This window comes from Mandrillus leucophaeus, unplaced genomic scaffold (genome assembly GCF_000951045.1).
Source record: "Mandrillus leucophaeus isolate KB7577 unplaced genomic scaffold, Mleu.le_1.0 Scaffold1034, whole genome shotgun sequence".
In the NCBI taxonomy this organism is placed as follows: Eukaryota; Metazoa; Chordata; class Mammalia; order Primates; family Cercopithecidae; genus Mandrillus; species Mandrillus leucophaeus.
The window spans coordinates 66,041-87,436 of NW_012098477.1; the positions used below are offsets into that span (position 1 = coordinate 66,041).

At 39.9% G+C, this 21,396-nt stretch overlaps 1 protein-coding gene across 5 annotated transcripts in view; it reads left to right on the forward strand.

Moving 5' to 3' along the window:
- Positions 1 to 21,396, forward strand: part of PYHIN1 (pyrin and HIN domain family, member 1) — a 38,982-nt gene that overhangs the window by 12,522 nt on the left and 5,064 nt on the right. For all 5 annotated transcript variants that reach the window (XM_011978644.1, XM_011978636.1, XM_011978661.1 and 2 more), the window contains one exon: positions 848 to 1,015. In XM_011978644.1, coding sequence (XP_011834034.1) covers positions 848 to 1,015 — 168 coding nt within the window. The remainder of the gene's footprint in view (positions 1 to 847; positions 1,016 to 21,396) is intronic.

Below are 21,396 nucleotides of genomic sequence, written 5' to 3' on the forward strand. Positions count from 1 at the left end.
TTTAAGTTTTAGGAAACCATACTTCTGTTGTTTTACACTTAAAATTCTGCAAGTTCATAAGAAATGAAATGATGCCCTTGCACTTACACTTAGAGAAAATTATTAAAATATATTAAAAGAATGACATTAATTATCTTCTTCAAAAAGACATGAAACTTGTGCTAACTACTAAAATATTTGAAGAAATTCGGAGGGCACAGGACTAATTGAAGTTAGTTATCAAAACTAAGTTCTTTGCAGTAAGATAGGCTTGGTATATATTTTGCTCATTTAGGTGCATCATATTAGAGAAATAGCTTACATGTTCCTCATAAGATTGGCTTGAAAATTAAATGAGATCATGGATATACATTTTGTATCCCATTGCCTTCCTTGTACATTATGACAAACCACTTTGCGCTAGATACTACTGCTCTTAACAAGGTAAAGACAGACATTGGAAAGACTTCAGGCAGATAAAATGTTACATACAAATATTAAAAGTGAGAAACAGCATAGTGAGTTCTGTACAACTTTGGCATATGTAGAAAGGTAAGAAAAACTCATACAACACAGGTAACAAGTAGTCCTTTTCTCATCTGTCTTATGCCATAAAGACAAAAATGGAGTTCATTTTAAAAAATAAGCAAATAAAGATGTTATTTGACTAAGAATGTTAGATCATTTTACATTTTAGCAAAAAAATATATTGGCAGTTGCCTGGAGGAATACATTAGATAGAGGCAATTTTTAAAGGTAATGACATCTATTAGAATTTAATAAAGGATGATAGTCTCACATATTTAAAGATGTTGTGCTTTCCCTAATATTAAAAAACATTAAACAAAAAAAAAATGAATACTTTCAGATACACAAAAAAACAAGCCAGAGAAGCCATGACTCCAGGAGCATGGCACTACCCCAGGAACGGAGTCAGCATCCAAAACCTTCAGAGGCTGGCACAACCCTACCTGAAAGCCGTCCCAAGACTCCTCAGATGCCGCCAACAACCCCATCCAGCAGTTCCTTCACCAAGGTACAATTTCCTGGGTCCCATGCCTCATATCTCCCAAACATAAATTACAGAGATCATTAGACTGTTAAAAGAGTTTCTCTTCCACAATCTCTTGATAAAATTAAATCACCCATGTGTTTACTGAATGCATGCAGTGAGATACTACCACATCACAGTCTTTGCTATCTAAAATATATTTGTGCAATGATTGCTGACCTCAAGAGGGCTAATATCTTGTGTTGCTCCACCTACTGAGAGGGGGAGGGGTAATGGCCAAACAGAGATGAAGACAAAGCGTGCGTTATGACCCACATTCCAATTTCTTTCACAACTTTCCCCTTTGCTTATTGGTACTATTTCTGAATTTATTTTCAGCACTCCCAGTTGAAATAAATATTCCAAGTATATATTTGGAAACATGTTATTTCATTGTTGGGAATCCATTTCTCCCATCTCATCGCTGGCAAGAATTTCCTTAAATTTCAGATGCCAGCTTAAATATTTTCCTCTGGCAAGTCCTCAATGATACAAGATAGCAGAACTGATGAGTCCTTCTACCCTTTACTTTTACAGGGCCTCCTGTCAATGAGAGTAAATTACTAATTTCACAGAAGTGAAGAGAGAGGCTTATTATATAAGATGTTTTCCATACTTCTTGATCTGGGATTTCCCTTAATAGGGTCAGTGTAGCACATGATATATTTGTAGAACAGAAAAAAACTACAAGTCCCAGCATAGAACATGTAACAATGACAATAATTATATTTCTATGATTTGAGCACTTAATTAGGTGTTGGGTCTTAAATGTTGTTCCTGATGTACATTATCTCATTCCTTCTTCATAACCATCAAGAGGATGCTACTTTCTGTCCCAATTCACATAGAAGAAAATAGACATATGCAGACATAAAAAAAAAAAAATCTTCAAGTTCTCAAAGACAGTGTTAGAGTCAGGATTCATATCCAGACCTACTGAAATGTAAAACTTGAGCAATTTATGATTATATGTGGCTTTAAAGTTGAGATATACTAATGTCAGCAACTTATTTTAAAAATTTCAGAATTGACAGTGTCATGTAATGGGTTTGTTTGCATAGCCCAGGCTCTGCAGGGCTTCTCAAAAATAAGGTACCCAGAATGAACAAAGTCATACAGAAGCCACTCTCCAGAATTAGAGTCCTCTCATTCTTCTCTATAACAGAGTGCTTTTTATATAGTAGATAACTAAATTCTAGAAGTGGTAGAACAATGGAAATTAATGTATTATTAATGAATGGTAAAAATCAGTGAAAATAGAGAAAATTATATGATTGAGGAGACCTATGTCCTTGCTTCTGGAAAAAAATGTTTAAAAAATTACTTCAAACGCTCAAGTAGATTGTTAAGTATTTCTAAATATGATTGATAGCCCTGAGGATTCTGGTTAACTGATGCAGACTACAAAACAGCAGAATTCTGCATCTGGAATTGTGGATTTGAAAGAATCCTTCTAGCACAGTGATTAGATAGATAGATAGATACATACATAGATAGATAGATAGATAGATAGATAGATAGATAGATAGATAGATAGATAGATAGATAGATAGATAGAAAGAAAGAAACATAGAGCTGGATTTCCTACAATCTAAAGAACAGACAACAGGTGCCCATTTGTGTATTTCCTTGACTAGAAAGACTTAGTTAATAAACACCCATCGGACATTTTCAGAGCTAAGTTTGTAATTCTGGTTTCTGTATATGCAGAAGAGGAGATTTAGGGAAATTACACTTATATAGATATTCCAGAGAACATTCACAAAGAGAGGGTCCTGTTAAAACGGATAAAATATTTAGCATGTTGTGGCTCATATTGAAAATTATTAACCAGAAAAAAATAATCTATTTTTCTCTCAACAACTAAGGACACAACCACTCAAACTCCTGACCTCAATCTCCTAATTCAGCCCCAGAGCAGAGTCTGCAGTGAACTGCAGTGAAGAACTCATTTCCATATGGGTTCCAGCATCAGGTTTCTCAGTTACGCCCAAAAACCACATAATACAGTTTCTTACACAAGATACTATCTTGCATTTCCCATTCCTGTGCTTCACAACATCATAATTACTAGGGTGATTGGATCAGGACAGGCACCTCATTGATCCAGACTGAATACAATGTCTTTAATAAAATTTATCATTATTAGTGAAGTATATTCTTTGAGACCCTATTAGATTTTGTCTTTTGGTGTTTACAAAATACATATTCATGAACTCATTCCTGACTCAAGAGAATTACTGTCTTTTGTTGGTCCAGGTGTAGAGAGAGATTGTGGGGATGTAGCCAGATAAAGGAAGATGAATACAAGAATATGTTCATTATCTATATTCCAGTTACCTTTCATCCTTTCACTTTGTTTATGACCACACCTCAGGTTTTATTTTAAACTATCCATGGTCTTTTCCAAATCAGAAGCTTTGACATAGATTGCTTCCTTTGCTGGGATCATTTTCTCCAGTCTCTTCTCTAACCCACCTCTCCACAGGTGCCAGCTTAAATCCCTTCCTAGGACAAGTCCTCACTGGTACCTGTGGGGGTTTGTCCCACAGACCTTGACCCAACAACAGATGAATAATGTATACTGACACAGATATTCTGCCTGTCAGTTCGGCTAAGGGTCCAGGCCCATCACAGACACCAAGGAAGGTGCTATAAAGAGTAGTAGCCACAGCCTCCACTCTGCAGGCATTTATTTAGCACAGATTTAATTGACAAAGGCTTTGAGTCAATACACCTGTAGGTAATTAATCTGATCGCCGACCCCCAAGTAGAGAGCAATTATGCACCCACGATTGATCAAAGGTTGGTCTTACGATCACATGAGTAAACACGCTATTTAGATAAACTACCTTCCTTTGAAACCACTTTAAGCTATTTACTCAAGGTAAGAATTAAGCTGCTCTCAGCCATAGCCCTATCTTGAGACTTTTACAAAACCTTCCAGCCTTCCAAGAAGATTTGTGTCTATGTCCTATAACTTCATCTTAAAATTTTTCTGCCAGCCTGACTGAACTACCACATGTCCCCCTTTTCTATTTTCTGCATCAGGTTCTCTGGACTGAAGCATACAGATATGTGCAGCAACAAGTCTGTTGGGCAGGGCGGTCATTGCTCTTATTCTGGCTTTGCATCCTAGAATTAGCAAATAACATAAGACAACCATGACTATAATTAGCAGCATTCTTTTCCAGTCAGAGTGAGCCCCAGGAGCAGGGCTCTAACCAGGAGAGATGATCTTGCACACCCTTCCATATGGCTGTTTGTTGGGTGTGTGGATCTATAGTGTGAAAGGATTCTAAAATTTTAGTTTTAAGTTGCTTTATGTCTTAAATTTTATGCTTTAAATTTTTATTCTAAAATTTTAGTTTTAAGTTGCTAAATTGTCATGAAAGGTTTCCCAGAGGCGTTGTTTCACTTCATCCCAACCATGTATTGATTGGTTCCGTGGTAGAGAAATGATACAGATATGTTTATGCCCCCCAGTGGCAGTTTCATTGCTGTCGGAATGCCAGTGCATCTTGTTGCTCCCCCACATATTCTAAGGCAGCCTTGAGGGCTCGCAGTAGTGCAAGAATCTTTTGATCTATACCTTGCTATAAGAGAAGTTTATTAGACACATTTCTGGCCATATTATCTACAAAAGCAACTGTTTGTACTGATTCAGTAATAGATGCAACAACCACACTAGCGGTTGCCAGGATGACTATGGCTGAGACCATAAAGGCTATAAGTGTGCCTATGAATCTTTTGAGTCTGACCTGGGACAGGGGACATTCTTAGGTGGCAAGGACAGAAGAACCTTGCCAATCGCGTGTCAAATTGACTGGTAGGAATGCCTCAGATTGTCCCCTTAATATCATAACACTAGCAATATTTAAGTTAGATATATTGTAATCAGTGATACACGAGGCAAACCAAGCCAGTCCCTGCACCCGGATCACAAACGCGGAGTTTTGGGGTATAATGGAAATATCAGTTCCCATAAGGAAAACATATGGATGGGGAGTGCAAATTAGGCACTGATCAGTGTGATTATGAGTGAAGGCTATAGTATAATTGTTACTGGAATTATGATATGTCCCATACCAGGTGTCAAAGGAGGTGCTAAGATGTCCCAGGTACCTTAAAGTGTCATGGAGTGGCAAGGACTTTACTTGGGGTCTGGGATAACCCATCTCCCCATCAGCTCAAATCATAGGGGAATGGGATGAGGTTACAAAACGGTGATTGATGCCATGATGGATGAGGACATCAGTAAGACTGCCCTGCAAATAGCTGTGTGGGCTCCAGTCTAAGATGTTATAATAGCCTAGTTGGAGGCTATGGGCTTGTTCCCCATGACAGACCTCCCAGCTAAAGTGGAATTCATTGCTTTCCCAGCTTTGTTCTTTAGCACAGGAAGGAATGTTTGGGAAAGCGGCATTAATTGCATTACCCAATTTCAGGCTACCTGCAGCTAAGACGGTTAAGGCATTTATTTTGCCATGATGTAGCCACAATTGGATTTGGGCAGGTACACATTAAGGGTTAGAACCTTTATAACTTACACACAGTGGAAGGATAGTGGAGTGATATGTAGTGTTATCTGGCACCTTAGTCCAATGTGTGCCATTATTGAGAGACCCCACTGGGTGTAAATCTAACCCTCCTAGCCAAGCAATCACATTATTAAAGGCTGGGAAGGGAGTGTCTGCCCAGGTGACAGGGTGAAAGAAAGGTAGATCTAAGATATGAGCCCAGTAGAATTTAGCAGGTACAGGTTGCAGACAAAGTGAGAGCATAAAAAAGGAACCATACCCTATGTGAGTTGCAATGTACAACAGAAAGCATAGCAAGAAGCAAATTATCTGGAGTGAATGGTGTCTGTGTCCGGAGCAGGATTCGTTCAGCCTCCTGAGTTGTCCTCTTCAGCATCCCCCAGGTAACGTCTGAGGCTTGTGTTGTCTGAGGAAGCCACATCGTCCAGGGCTGCGGGTCCTGTAGCGTTAGTTCCTTCATTTCTGGTACCAGGTTGGGTCCTAGCCACGCCATGATATGGTTTGATGTGTCATGCTGGAATCCAAGGAGGACCTGAGGGCGTGTGGACACAAGCATGCCCTCTTCCCCATGTTAATAATTCACTTGGACCACACCATACATTACTGTTCACATCTTTCCATAAAACTGAAGGTTTTATGCCTAGAGAGGTTTTAGCAAAGTGCTTTTCTACAGCTTGTGCCAATAGTGTGGCAGGGTATTTACCTATACTCCCCCTTTTTTGTTTCTTGAATATATTTTTAAGTGTGGAGTTGGCATGTTCTACTATGGTTTGTCCTTGGGGGTTATATGGGATGCCTGTGGAATGTTAGATATTCTACATGTGACAAAATTGTTGAAATTGTGAGCTGGCATCAGCTGGACCATTATCAGTTTTAATTTTTGTGGGCTGTCCCATAAATGCAAAAGTTAATGACATATCCAGTGGATTTTCCAAGAAGAACATGTGCACTAATTAGATGAGTGTTAGTATCAACAGATACATGTACATATTTTAGTTTTCCAAATTCAGGGATATGTGTAATGTCTGTTTGCCATAACTGATTAGGTTCTAGTCCTCTAGGGTTAACACCTGTTGAAGGAGGGGATGTGCCTGTGAGCTGGCAATCTGGGAATTGTAGGATAATCTGTTTAGCCAGTCTCTGGGTAAATTGAAATTGCTTAGATAAGTTTCTCCAATTTTGGTGGAAAAACTGATGCGATTAGGTGGCTTGGTCAAGCAGTGATGTCATAACCTGAAGGTCTGCTTGATCATGGCCATAAGCCAATGGGCTAGGCAGTGAGTTGTGGGCTCGAAAGTACGTAATAAAAATAAGATGTGTACGTTGATCTAGCAATTGCTGAAGTCAGAGAAAAAAAGCACATAGGGCAGGCTCCAGAGTGGACTTAATTAGGGCTGTCTGAAGGTTCTGCAATAAATAGAGTAAGCAGAATCGCTAACGATATTGACGGGCTGAGTGGAAAAAGTTTCCAAGGCCAATATCAGAGCCCCAATCTCAGCTCTCTGAGTGCTGGTAAACCGAGTTTGAGTGATTGAATTATGTGGTCTCCACCAGACTGGCGCTTTTCCATGTTTACGTAAACCATCAGTAAACAGTATTGAAGCACTAGGTATGGGGGAGTGAACTACTTTTGTAGGTAAAACATTTACTAGACTTTTTGGGAATGATGAAAAATGGGTGCATCCCAAGGGCTGTTGGTAGAATATCATCCATAAAATGAATAACCTTGCAATCAGGAAATTTTTCTTTCTACTGGGGAGCAGTTTGCTTTTAATTGCTCCTTAATTAACTCATGGACCTCTTGTAATTTCTCTCCCTTTAGAGGTTACTGTTTTACTTAAATTGGATTTGGAGAAAGTCACGTTAGGGGTAAGAGAGAGGTAACAGTGGCCATTATTAGAAAGAGGTTTTTTAAATTTTTGAATTTTACTTAAATCTTAGCATAGAATTATAATCTGGGGTGTCGCTTGTATACAAGGAGCACATGAAATTTTGCCGTGGTCCGCCTGCAGAGCTGGAGAGCTAAGCATGCGGGCCCCAGGGTGGTGGCTGCCTTGCGCTTGCCTAGGCGCCGCTGTTGCCTGTGTGGCTTTTCTTTTCTGTTTTCTGTGCCACTCCCTCCCGCTGCTGCAGGGCGGCTGCTGCCTGCTGGGTGGACCTTCCCACATGTGCCACCTGCCCCTCCCCAGCAGGCTACTTCCTGCGGCTGGGCCTGGCTTCCTGTAGCGGCAGCTGCCCAGGCTGAGTTCCTGGGAGCATTGGCTGGCTCCGGATTTGTGAGCTTCCCCACTGCCGAGCCTTTCTTTCTACCTACTGCTTGCTTGGTGGCACAACTTTGGCCTCTAATGCTTTTTTAAATCTTTTTATAAGCGTTAAAAGAAATGGGTTTATGATTGCCTTGTTGATCTTGCATTACTCTGCAGGCAAAGGGCTCCCTTCTAATGCCGCTTGCTTAAGACAGGGTTCCATACCTGGAGCATATCCTGCCTTTTTTCCCATCTATTGGAGGAAGGGAGCTCAGGCAAAACCTCCGTTCCCGTTTGTTATTTTGGCCTGATGATACTGGGGCTGAGGGAAGAGGAAGTGGTAAGGCAGGTGACAGTTCCTCCTCCTTCCCCTTTTTAGGCTCTTCTGGTTGTAACTAACCAGAGCCCCTCTAACTAAAGCCCATAGCGTTAGGGCTGTTACTGGGACCCATTGCCCTTGTGCATAATGTTGTTGAGGATTTCTCCCTACTTACTCCCAGAGCTCTACATCTAGCATGCCTTCTTTTAAGAACCATTGATTATGGGTTACAACCATTTGCATTAGGTCCCTTAACTGAGCCTGTGAAACTGAGGCTCCGCTAGCCTTAAGCAGCTGTTTCAATACTTTTATATACTGTTTCTCTTGAGCTGATAACTGTTGTCCCATGATGAAACCTAGCCTGAACAAGGCCCACCGGCGCTGAACTTGGAAATCCCAAGTGGACACTAATGACTTACTGACTCACTGACCGTGCAGTTCTTTTTCACCTTCGTTTTTGGGAGGTCCGTTGCACTGCCTTTGCAGTGTTCCTCACACGGGGTACCAACTGCAGGGGTCCATCCTGCAGACCCTGACCCAACGACAGATGAATAATGTACACTGAGACAGATATTCTGCCTGTCACCTCAGCTAAGCGTCCAGGTCCCTCACAGACACCAAGGAAGGCGCTGTAAAGAGTAGCAGCTGCGGCCTCCACTAGCTGGCCCTGTGGGCATTTATTTAGCACAGATTTAATTGACAAAGGCTTTTGAGTCAACAAACCTGTGGGTAATTTGGTTGCCGAACCCGCCCCAGTAGAGAGTGATTATGCACCCGCAGTTGATCAGAAGTTGGCCTTAAGACCACATGAGTAAACAAGCTATTTAGATAAACTACTCTACCTTCCTTTGTACCCACTTTAAGCTATTTACTCAAGGTAAGAATTAGGCTGCTTTCAGCCATAACCCTATCTTGTGACTTTTACAAAACCTTCCAGCCTTCCAAGAAGATTTGTGTCTATGTCCTATAACTTCATCTTAAAATTTTTCCCACCAGCCTGACTGAACTCCCACAGATACCCACATTTCAGATTAGATGAGGTCCTCCCATTGTTGGTTCTCTCCGGTCCTTCATTTATGAGCTTTCCTAGCTCCCTTTACTTTTCATGATAGCCTTAGAACAACTAGAGTGAAGGAGTGATTTTCCCCCTTTCTATACCATAAGCTCAGATGGTAGGTAGAGTTTACCCCAGAGGAACAAAATACAAGAGGGAAAAGGTCAGTTCATGCTATGTGCATCAATTCTTATTCCAGATTACCTTTTCCTCTGACATGATGGGGTAGTTACCTGCACTCAGGGTTCAGAAGCCTGTATTTATGGTGAAAGGGCAGGAAACTTGGAGGAAAAGCAAAATAATTAAATCACTAGTTTTACAATCGTTTCTCACTCCAGCCCTAAGCCCAGCAACAGACACCTCCACCACCTTGTATACACTCTGGAAGACAGGCTTCCTATGTACAAGCTCTCTGTTTTGTTTTTGTTGTTATCATTGTAGTTCTTAGTTCTAACTCACTATGTTGCCTCAGTAGTTTATTCAAGTATTATTTGAGCAAGCAGCCTGTGTCTTTTTGCCAACTTGGCACAAGTGGCTATGAATGGAGCCCTTGCTCAATCATTGCAGCCTCAGATCCATATTCTCTTGGCCACTTCAATGTCCACTTAAATGAACATCTCCAGACAACAATGCCTTTCTCACTTACATTGATTGAATGGGATTATGTAGGAATTTCTAAATCTTACCTGCCAAAATCTTAATCACAAACCTTGCTAAAGCTGTACAGATTATTCTGCTGTACGTGAACATCTCTAGAGCACAGGAATCCCAGGAGAATATTATGCCTTTGTGGCCTCAAATACCTAAACACATCATGCAGCCATTTATTCTTTGGTGTCCAACTACCACCTGTAAAAAAAGAGTATCCAACTACTTACTTATAACTCACTAGGTGAGCAGGAAAGTCTCGTTCCACTCATCGTGGGTTTGCCAGATTTTGTCTGATATAGTTTGTATATGGATTGGGATTTAAAACAAGAAGCAACCTATTCTTATCGTTAATTTCTTACGTTATGTTAACCTAAAGCCAAAAACACAAATTGACATGAATCAGGACCAGGAATGGTAAAGAAAAGCATTACTCTGAGAACATTTTTTTAATAATTTAAAATACTAGTCAACCAGAGTATATATGTTCTCATCCAAATTCCACCATTGTGATGGACTGTTTTATTTGACTATTTTTGAGAAGATAATAACTCAAGATGTTTTTGTCAATAAGTGGTAGAAACGAATAAAGAAGTTTTTTTAATAAAATACTTTCTATACCAGTTTGATCTAGGGTTTCCATGAGAAAGGTGAACAGGGAGTACAAGACATAAGTGATCAGAGTAGACATCCAAATCCCTGCAGAATGAGTATAATACCAAACACAAATGATATTCTACTTTCTGAGTATTTACAGGGTACTGGTTTTAAAACCTGCATTCTATATGTATATGTATATTATCACATCCTTTTTTCATAACACAGTCATGAGAATGCTACTCTTAGCCTTATACATAAGAGAAAACTGAAATACATAGGATTTAAAAATATTCCCCAAGTTTACAAAGATAGTGAGTGTGCTAAATGTAAATTATATGTACTTTATGTATCTTTTCTTATTTGTTCTGCATTACACTGCCTTGATGATGTCATTATTAGTCGTCACATTTCATATTTCTAAATACTGAGGAAATGAGAGGTTAAATCTTCATTTAAGATACTGCTTTTGAGGGACAAGATAACTAACTAGAAACAGCTAGTGTGCACCACTCTTGTAGAGAGAAGAGAGTAGCAAGTAAATGCTAGATCTTCAACTGGAACATCCAGGTGGACCATTGAGAACCACCAAGAAAACAGCTTTACCCATGGAGAATAGAGAAGAGTAAGACAAGACAATTGCTCACCTGGGAATGGCGTGAAGCCAGAGGAGGCTTCTCCACTGCAGGGAGATGGTGGGTGAGTGAGAGTCTCTGTGGACCCATACCTTTGCCACCCTGGGCTCAGGAGATATTCCCATGAGACTACCCCACTGGAGCTTTCAGACTGAGGGGGGAGCTAAGTGGAGCCTGGGCCGAGCCACCACTCAGGCATACAGGGAACACTTGGAGCCTTGGATCCAAGTATCCTGGAATTAGCAGCTGCAGCTCTGGCAATAGGGGAGGTCAGGCTGCGCCACAGGCCTTCAGGAAAGGAGCTAAATCCAGGGGACTAAGCAGCACTGGACTGCAAGCCTCGCCTCCACTGCACCTCACAGGATAAAGTCCACTAGCGTAGTACTCCAGGCACCCCCCTGCCTGGGCTCCTCGGCCGGTAGCAGATCTGCACTTCCCTGGCATGGAGCCCCCAGAGGGAGAGGCAGCCCGCCACTTTTGCTGTTTCACAGCCACTGTCACGGCTGCCTTCAGGCCCTGGAGCGTGTGTGGTGATTAGGGACTGGCCGGATCCCCAGCACACCACAGATGCCTCATGAAAGAGTGGCCAGACTGTTTTATACATGGATTCCGGATGCCAGTTCTCCTCACTGGGCAGGACCTCCTGACTTCAGACTCCAGCTACTCCCTGCCTGGGCTATGGTGACTATAGCATCTCTATACTTCCCTGGGATGGAACTCCTAGCGGGAAAGTTAGGCTGACATTTTTCCTGTCTTGCAGCCCTCACATCAATTGCCTTCAGGTTCTGAAGGAAGGGCAGTGATTGGTGATGGGTAGATCCCCAGCACACTGGAGCCACCCCACGGAAAAGTGGCTGGAGTGTTGTAAACATAGGTCCCTGTTCACATTTCTCCTCACTGGGTGGGGCCCTCAGGCCTAGGGCTCGAACACAACTACCCTGCCCCCTCCTGAACACTTCAGTGGAAAGCAGCTTTGCATTTGTCTCAGGAGAAAATCTCAGAGACTACCCACAACTCCTCCACCATTGCAGCTGCAGTGGCACTGCCCTAACTGCGCTGGGGCCATGAAAGAAACAAAGGATCTGGTCACTATGCTGGCACCTCCAGCGCACAACAGCGAGCACTGGAGAGGAGTCCAGTCTCTCTTCCCTATGAGCTCCCAGCCCCACTCTTCACCAGACAGGGCTCCTGGCTTTGAACTACAGAACAGCTGCCTCACCCATGGCTAAGCATAATGTCTGCTAGTGACTCTGTGTTTCCCTGGGGGGTCCCAGAGGCAACTGATTGCCCCACTGCAATGGCCAAAGCAGTGGTTCTGCCCCGATCCCCTTAGTCCAAGGAAGAAACAAAGACCCCGAGAGTTTCACCTGCGCTTCTAGCATACTACAGTCACCATACAGGCAGTGAGGCACAGTCTCTTCTCCCTATGAATCCTCAGTGCCCCACTCTTCAATGAGCTGAGCCCCTAGTTGTGGCCAGCAATGTAACTGCCCATTTCCTAGCTGAACATTCCCTGTAGCAGTGGCTCTGCATTTCTCTGAGGTGCAGCTCCCAGAGGCAACCAAAAGGCCCTCTGCCACTGCTGCTGCAGTGGTACTGCCCTGCTGCCTTCAGACTGAGGAGGAGCTGCAGTTGCCCTTAGGAGAAGAACTCAGTCTATCTCTCTTGTGATCCACCCGTAGCCCTGCTCTTCACCAAACAAGGACCCTCTGGCTTGGACCCCCAGCACAGCTGCCCCATCTTAGGCCAATTGCACTGGCTGATAGCAGCTCCTCATTTCCCTGGGGTGGACCACCAAGAGGCAAGTGAAAGGCCCTCTACCATACCACTGCTAAGGTTTCTTCTGCTGCAGCCTCCAAGCTGGGGAGGGAACATAAAGTCTGAGCTCACCCCAGAGCTGCAGTGTGCCAAACCAAGATCTGCAGCCAGTACTCAAGTGGGAAAGGAGCCCACACTTTCAGAGCACTGAGAGGGAGCATGCCTTGCATATGGCAGAGCAAGAGTCTACCTACTGACCAGTACACTTAAACGCCACCTACTGGATCACAGCCCAAAACTCCAACACCAAAAATATTTTGCTAATATAGACCCCTGTGTAACCATGGACAAGAATTTAGCTAGAAATTAAAATCCTGCACAAAGCCTCAGCTCTCTAAAAACATCCAGGAAAGAAGGTTTCTAACTACTCAAAAGAAAGAAACAGTGCAAGAACTCTGGCAATTCAGAAAGCCAGAGTGTCTTGTTTCCTCCAAATGATTGCACTAGTTCCCCAGCAAAGGTTCTTAGCCAGGCTGAAATGGCTGAAATGACAGAAATAGAATTCAGATTATGGGTGGGAATTAAGATAATTGACATTCAAGAGAAAGTTAAAACTCAGCCCAAGAAATCTAAGGGTTTCAATAAAATGATACAGGAGCTGATAGAAAAAAATGGCCATCATAAAAAAGAACTAAATTGATCTGATAAAGCTGAAAAATACACTACAAGAATTTCATAATGCAATTGCATGTATTAACACCAGAATGAAATAACCTAAGGAAAAAACCTCAGAGTTCAAAGACTGGCTTTCTGAAATAACTCAATCAGAAATAAAATAAAGAAAAAAGGAACTAAAAAGAATGAAAAAAAACTCTGAGAAATATGGGATTATGTGAAGAGACAAAGTCTAGAACTCATTGGTGTCCCTGAAAGAGACAAGGAGAAAGCAAACACCTTTAAAACACATTTCAGGATATCATCCATGAAAACTTCCCCAACCTTGTTAGAGAGGCAAACTTTCAAATTCAGAGTACATAGAGAACTCCTGTGAGATACTACACAAAAAGACCATCCCCAAGACACATAATCATAAGCTTCTCCAAGGTTGAAATGAATTTTAAAATGTTAAAGACAGCTAGAAAGAAAGGGCAGGTCATCTACAAAACGAACCCTATCGGGCTAACAGCAGAACTTTCAACAGGAGCCTGACAAGCCAGAAGAGCTTTGGGCCTATATTCAGCATTCTTAAAAAAAATAATTTTCAATCAATTATTTCATATACAGTCAAACAAATCTTCATAAATGAAAAAAGAAATGAGGTCCCTTTTAGACAAACAGATGCTGAGGGAATTTGTTACCACCAGACCTGCCTTATAAGAGATACTGAAAATTATGGAAAGGAAAGAACATTACCAGACACTACAAAAACACAAGTAAGTACACAGAATAGTGACACTATAAAGCAACCACACAAACAAGTCTGCATAATAATCGGCTAACAACACAATGACAGTATCAAATCTGCAGATGTCAATATTAACCTTTAATGTAAACAGACTACACACTCCACTTAAAAGGCACAGAGTGGCCAGCTGGATAAAGAAGCAAGACCCAATGGTATACTGTCTTCAAGAGACCTATCTCACATGCAATGACACCCATTAGCTCAAAATAAAGAGACAAAGAAAAATCTACCAAACAAACAGAAAGCAGAAATAAAAAACAGAGGGTGCCATCCTAATTTCAGACAAAACAGACTTTAAACCAACAAAGAGTTAAAAAGACAAAGAAGGGCATTTCATAATGGTAAAGGCTTTGATTTAACAAGAAGACCTAAATATCTTGAATATATACACACACAACACAGGTGCACCTACACTCATAAAACAAGTTCTCAGAGACCCACAAAGAGACTTAGATTCACATACAATAATAGCGGGAGACTTCAACACCACACTGGCAGTATTAGATTGATCATTGAGGCAAAAGAAATAGCAAAGATATTCAGGACCTGCACTCAATACTTGACCAGATGGACCTAATGAACATTTACAGAACTCTCCACCTAAAACCACGGAACACACATTCTTCTTATTGCCACATAGCATACACTCTAAAATTGACCACACAATCAGATATAAAACAATCCTCAGCAAATTCAAGAAAACAGAATCATACTAGCCACCTTCTCAGAACATAGTGCAATAAAAGTATAAATCTATAGTAAGAAAATGGCTCCAACCATACAGTTACATGGAAATTAAACAACCTTCTCCTGAATGACTTTTGGGTGAATAATGAAGGCAGAAATAGAGAAATTCTTTGAAACTAATGAGAACAAAGATAAAATACATCAGAATCTCTGGGACATTGCTAAGTCAGTCTTAAGAGAGAGATTTGTAGCACTAAACACTCACATCAAAAAATTTAAAAGATCTCACATTAACAACCTAACATCACAACTAGAACTAGAAAAACAAGAACAATCAATCCACAAGTTAGCAGGACACAAGAAATAACCAATATCAGAGCTAAACTAAAAGAAATTGAGATGTAAAAAAAAAACAGACAAAAGATCAACAAAGCCAGGAGTTCACCTATTGAAAAAATCAATAAGAGAGATTGCTAGATAGACTAAAAAAAGAGACAAGATCTAAATAAACACAATTAGAAATGACAAAGGGAAATTACCACTGACCCCACAGAAATACAACAATCCTTCAGAGACTACTATAATCAACACTATGCACACAAGCTATAAAACCTAGAAGAAGTGGATAAATTCCTAGAAACATATAACCTCTGAAGACTAACCCAGGAGGAAATTGAGTATCTAAATAGACCAATAACAAGTTCTGAAATTCAATCGGTAAGGAAAAGTCTACCAACTAAAAGTAGCCCATGACCAGATGGATTCACAGCCAAATGCTATCAGATGCATAAAGAAGGGTTGGTACCATTCCTACTGAAACTATTCCAAAATTTGAGGAGGAGGGACTCCTCTCCAATTCATTCTATGAGGTTAGCATCATCCTGATACCAAAAGGCAGAGACACAACAAAAAAAGAAAACTTCAGGTGGTTATTCTTGATGAACACAGATGCAAAAATCCTCAACAAAATACAAGTAAACAAAATCCAGCAGTACATCAAAAACCTCATTCAACACAGTCAAGTAGGCTTTATCTCTGGAATACAAGATTACATACACAAAGCAATAAATGTGATTCATCACATAAACAGAACTAAAATCAAATGCTACATAATCATCTCAATCGATGCAGAAACAGCTTCCAATAAAATGCAACATCCCTTCATGTTAAAAACGCTAAATACGCTAGACATTGAATGAACACACTTCAAAATAATAAGAACCATCTCCAGTAAACCCACAGCCAATATCATACCTTATGGACAAAAGCTAGAAGCACTCCCCTTGAAAACTGGAACAAGGAAAGGATGGCCTCTCTCACCATTGCTATTCAACAGAGTACTAGAAATCCTGGCCAGAGGAATCAGGCAATATAAAGAAATAAAAGGCATCCAAGTAGGAAAAGAGAAAGTCAAAATATCCCTTTTTGCAGATGACAAAATCCTATACTTAGAAAAACCCATAGTCTCTGCAGAAAAGCTCTTTGATCTCATAAACAGCTTCAGCAAAGTTTCAGGATACAAAATCAATATACAAAAATCAGTACACATTCCTATAAACCAACAACATCCAAGCTGAGAGTCAAAACAGGAATGTGATTCCATTCACAATTGCCACAGAAATTGACAAAAAGATTTCTTGTATTCATCAAGGTTGGAAATCACCATACAACATTTTTTTCTAGAGCAGACTCTTTGTGGGATGAGAGGGTTTTCTTAGAATGTAGTATGTTTTGTATATTGTCTCTTATGTGACAGGCACTGTGTACATCACTTTGGATCCATTTTTCTCATAATCTTCAAATCAAAATAGTGAGGCAATCATTTCATTTTTTAGATGAGGAAACTGAAGCTTGGAGAGGTTAGGCAGTCACAGAGAGGCTAACCAAGGAGGTAGTTATTGTAGATAATTCCTATCTACAATAAGAATTACAAAACACTGCTCAAAGAAATGAGGGAACACAAACAAATAAAGTTCCATGCTCGTGGATAGGAAAAATCAATATTATTAAAAATGGCCATATTTCTCAAAGCAATGTACAGATTCAATGCTATTCCTATCAAACCACCAATGACATTCTTCACAGAATTAGAAAACACTATTTTAAAATTTATATAAAACCAAAAATGAACTTGAATAGTCAAAGCATTCCTAAGCAAAAAGAACAATGCTGGAGGTACCACTTTGCCCAACTTCAAACTATACTACAAGGTTACAGTAACCAAAACAGCATAGTACTGGTACAAAAACAGACACATCGACCAATGGAACAGAATAGAGAGCTCAGAAATAAGGCCACCCAACTACAATCACTGGATCTTTGACAAAGTTGACAATAACAAGCAATGGGGTAAGGACGCTTTTTTCAATAAATGGTGCTGGGATAACTGGCTAGCCATATGCAGAAGATTAAAACTGGACCCCTTCCTTACACCATATAGAAAAGTCAACTCAAGATGAATTGAAGACTTCAGTGTAAAACCTAAAACTATAAAATCCCTGGAAGATGACCTAGAAAATACCATTCTGGATACAGGACCTGGCAAAGACTTCATTTTGAAGATGCCATAAACAATTAAAACATAGAGGAAAAAATGACAAATAGGACTTCATTAAACTAATGAGCTTCTGCACAGCAAAAGAAACTACCAACAAAGTAATCAAACAATCTACAGAATAAGAAAAAAAAAATTGCAAACTCTGCACCCAACAAAGATCTGTTATCCAGAATCTATAAGGAATGTAAACAAATTTACAAGAAAAAAATGAGCCACCCCATTCAAAAGTGGGTAAAGGACATGAACAAACATTTCTCAATAGAAAACATACACATGGCCAACAAACATATGAAAAAAAGTTCAACATCACTAATTATTAGAGAAATGCAAATCAAAACCACAATGAGATAACATCTCACACCAATCAGAGTGACTGTTATTGAAAAGTCAAAAAATAACAAATGCTGGTGAGCTTGCACAGAACAGGGAACACTTATATACTGCCAGTGGGAGTGTTAATTAGTTCAGCCATTGTGGAAAGCAGTGTGACATTTCCTCAAAGATCTTAAAACAGAACTCCCATTTAACCCAGCAATTCTAGTACTGGGCATATACCCAAAGGAATATAAATTATTCTACCACAAAGACACATGCATGCATACGTTCGTTGCACCACTATTCACAATAGCAAAGACATGGAATCACCCTAAATGTCCACCGACATTAGACTGGATAAAGAAAGTGTGGCACATGTACACAATGGAATACTACACAGCCACAAAAAACAAACAGATCATGTCCTTTGCACCAACATGAATGGAGCTGGATGCCATTATCCTAAGCAACTTAATTCAAGAATAGAAAACCCAATGCCACATGTTGTTACTTATAAATGGAGCTAAACAATGAGAACACATGGACCCAAAGAGGAGAACAACAGACACTGCGGCCTACTTGAAGAAAGACGATGGGAAGAGGGAGAGGATTAAAAAACAAGTCTTAGTGGGTATCAGGCTTAATACTTGGGTGATGAAATAATCTGTCCACCAAACCCCTGTGACATGCAGTTTACCTATATAACAAACCTGCACATGTACCTCTAAACCTTACAGTCAATATTCAAATCCAGGCTTAATGAACTCTAAAACTGAAGTATTTCATGGTCATATATTGCTTCCAGAGTCAGAATGTAGATGTCAAAATTTCTGAAATATTTTTCTATATATTTAAAGTTAGACATTGTTATGGCTTGAGTTTGTTTCCATAATTCAGGTTCTGCAAGGCTTCTCTTGAGAAATTAGGTAACTGTGACTCACTATCTCATTCTTTGTCTTTAACTGCCATGTTAAGGCCTATGGATCAGATGCCTATATCTTCAGTGAATGGGCAGGCAACTTGAAGCTAAGGTAAAAGGAAAACTGAATCACTATCCTCCAACCTAGTATATTACCGATTACCAAGCGGCACTCGGACCAGCCTTCCTTCTGCATCCCTAATACATGCGTACCAGTTGAAGACAGGACTCCTATGTAAGGAGTTCTCATTTTTTCATTTTGTTTTGTTACTGCTTTTGTTCTTATTGACTGGTTCATTCCAATAATTCATATTTCTCTGTACACTTTCTAAAATTGCTATTTGTGGATGGTGATATCAATCTAGTCTCTTTGCCATCTTACTTCAGGTGGTTAGATGAATCCCATTCCTAGTCATTATCAGCTCCGATCCATTTGTTCTCTGCTACAACATTTAAAGACAATCCGTTTTCTGACGCATAATGGCTTAGACATAATGGAGCGACAGTTTCTAAGTTATCTTGTCTAAATACATAATACAGCCATTTCTACATTCATAGGAATTATTCTGCTATACATAAAATCCCTTAGATACAATAACTTTAGAAAGAGACACGTATCTCCATGGCCACCTACATCTAAATGCACCATGGACCTTTTCTGCTTTGGTGACCCACTCAAAGGTTGTCTCACCACTCAATCTATGATTCACCAGCTGAGCAGGAAAGACTTGCCCTTTTACTCGTTTTGTGTATGAAATAGGTTCATTATGCTTTGGGATCTAAACTCCGAAGAAGACAGAAGCATGACCATCTGTCATGACTCATCTAAAGCATAGATAGCAGAATGGCATGAGTCATGATCAGGGATGGTAGTAGGGAGAAATTACTATGAGGAAAATAATCAACAACTATTTAAATTAATATCCAAGCAAAGCTAAGATCTTAGGCATCCAAATTCTGCTACTGTAATGAAAATGTTTTTATTTGTATTTTATTTTGTATATTTAATTTTTAATGATTTAGGGGGTACAAGTGCAGCTGTGTTATATGGCTAAATAGCACAGTGATGAAGTTGGGACTTTTAGTGTATCCATCACCTGGATAGTGTATGTGGTACCCATTAGATAATCTCTCATCCCTCACCCTACTCCCACGCTTCCATCTTTCTGAGTCTCCAGTGTCGATTATCACACCACCTCTATGTCCAATATCACTTCTTGGCCTTTCCACTGAGATAACTGTAATATCTGATCTTATCAGTTTTGACTTATTTTGAAGAGATACTTGTTCAATCCACTTTTATCAATGAGATTAGACTACTAACTTTGATAGAAGGGAATAGAGACTAGTTTATTTAATATTCTTCCCATACCTCCTCAGTGAGATTTTCTACAACTGGGTCAACATAAAGCATAAAATATCTGTGAATAGAGCAAACACACAAACCCTGCATATACTATAACAATGAAAATAATAATGATATTTCTTCTTATTGAGCATTTACTGGATTCTAAAGTAAAGCTATGTTTATTACAAAATTTATAGCATATATTCTTTATTGTATATCCATGAAGATGCAACATATATCCCATTTCACATATGAGAATCATGAGGTTCAAAGCAGTTAGAAATCTCTCCGAAGTTAATAAAGATAATTAGTGTTAGATGCAAGATTCATATTCAACTTAGTCAATTAAAAAGTTTTTGTAGTTTAGGGAGTATGTTTCTTCCAGTGTGAGAGTAAATATTAAAATATCTGTAATGTATCAGTAAGCATTTCAAATAGTGTTGAATTTTACATTTGGTTTTATAATACAGACTCTTGAAGCTTCTAAAACAGGATGAGGTACACAAGATGACTAGGGTTTGTTGTCCTCACTAGGAAACCACCATAAGCAAACAGATCTTTCAGCACTTTTCTTCCATCTCCTTAAGGACAAAAGAAAAATGCTATGGAAATCTACAAGTAGAAATAAATGAGAGCGATTTGATATTGGAAGTAGAATGTCCTTAAGTGCTTCCCTTAGTGACATTAGAGAGAGTCACGTATGATTTTCTGGACACCCACTATCCTTACATTAACAAGGTATAAAAAAAGACAGTTACTGGGAATGCCCTAGTGAAATCTGGAATGGTTCTGACTACTGTTGGGAATCCTGAAGGATTTTGGATACCTGATGCATATCATTGGATAACCAGAACCCTGACTGGAACTGTGCTTTCAGAGAGTGCTGATAGCAAAATGAAGATCAGTATGCCCAAACAACCGACAGCTGAGTTTTCTGGGTCCTGAAGTGCAAATTACGGGAATCCTTTGCGTATTTGCCTGATGAAAATGGCTTCCATCCATTTGGCTAACATTGTTCTGAAACTTCTACCCTTATAACCTAGAAGGTTGTTTAACAAAAATAACTCCAGCAGAGGTGCTTGACCAAGTTAGCCTAGACGAGTTTTCACTAGAAACAGAGCCAAGGCCCAATCACACACCTATAGAATTTCAGTCAATAAAATGAAGGATGAATGCCATTTGTGAATGTGCAGGTGAAGAGGTTAGGATATCTAAAATTATGCTGTTTTCCAGAGAAAATGCAAGAGGGATGACAATGTAAAAAGAAGAAAAGAAAA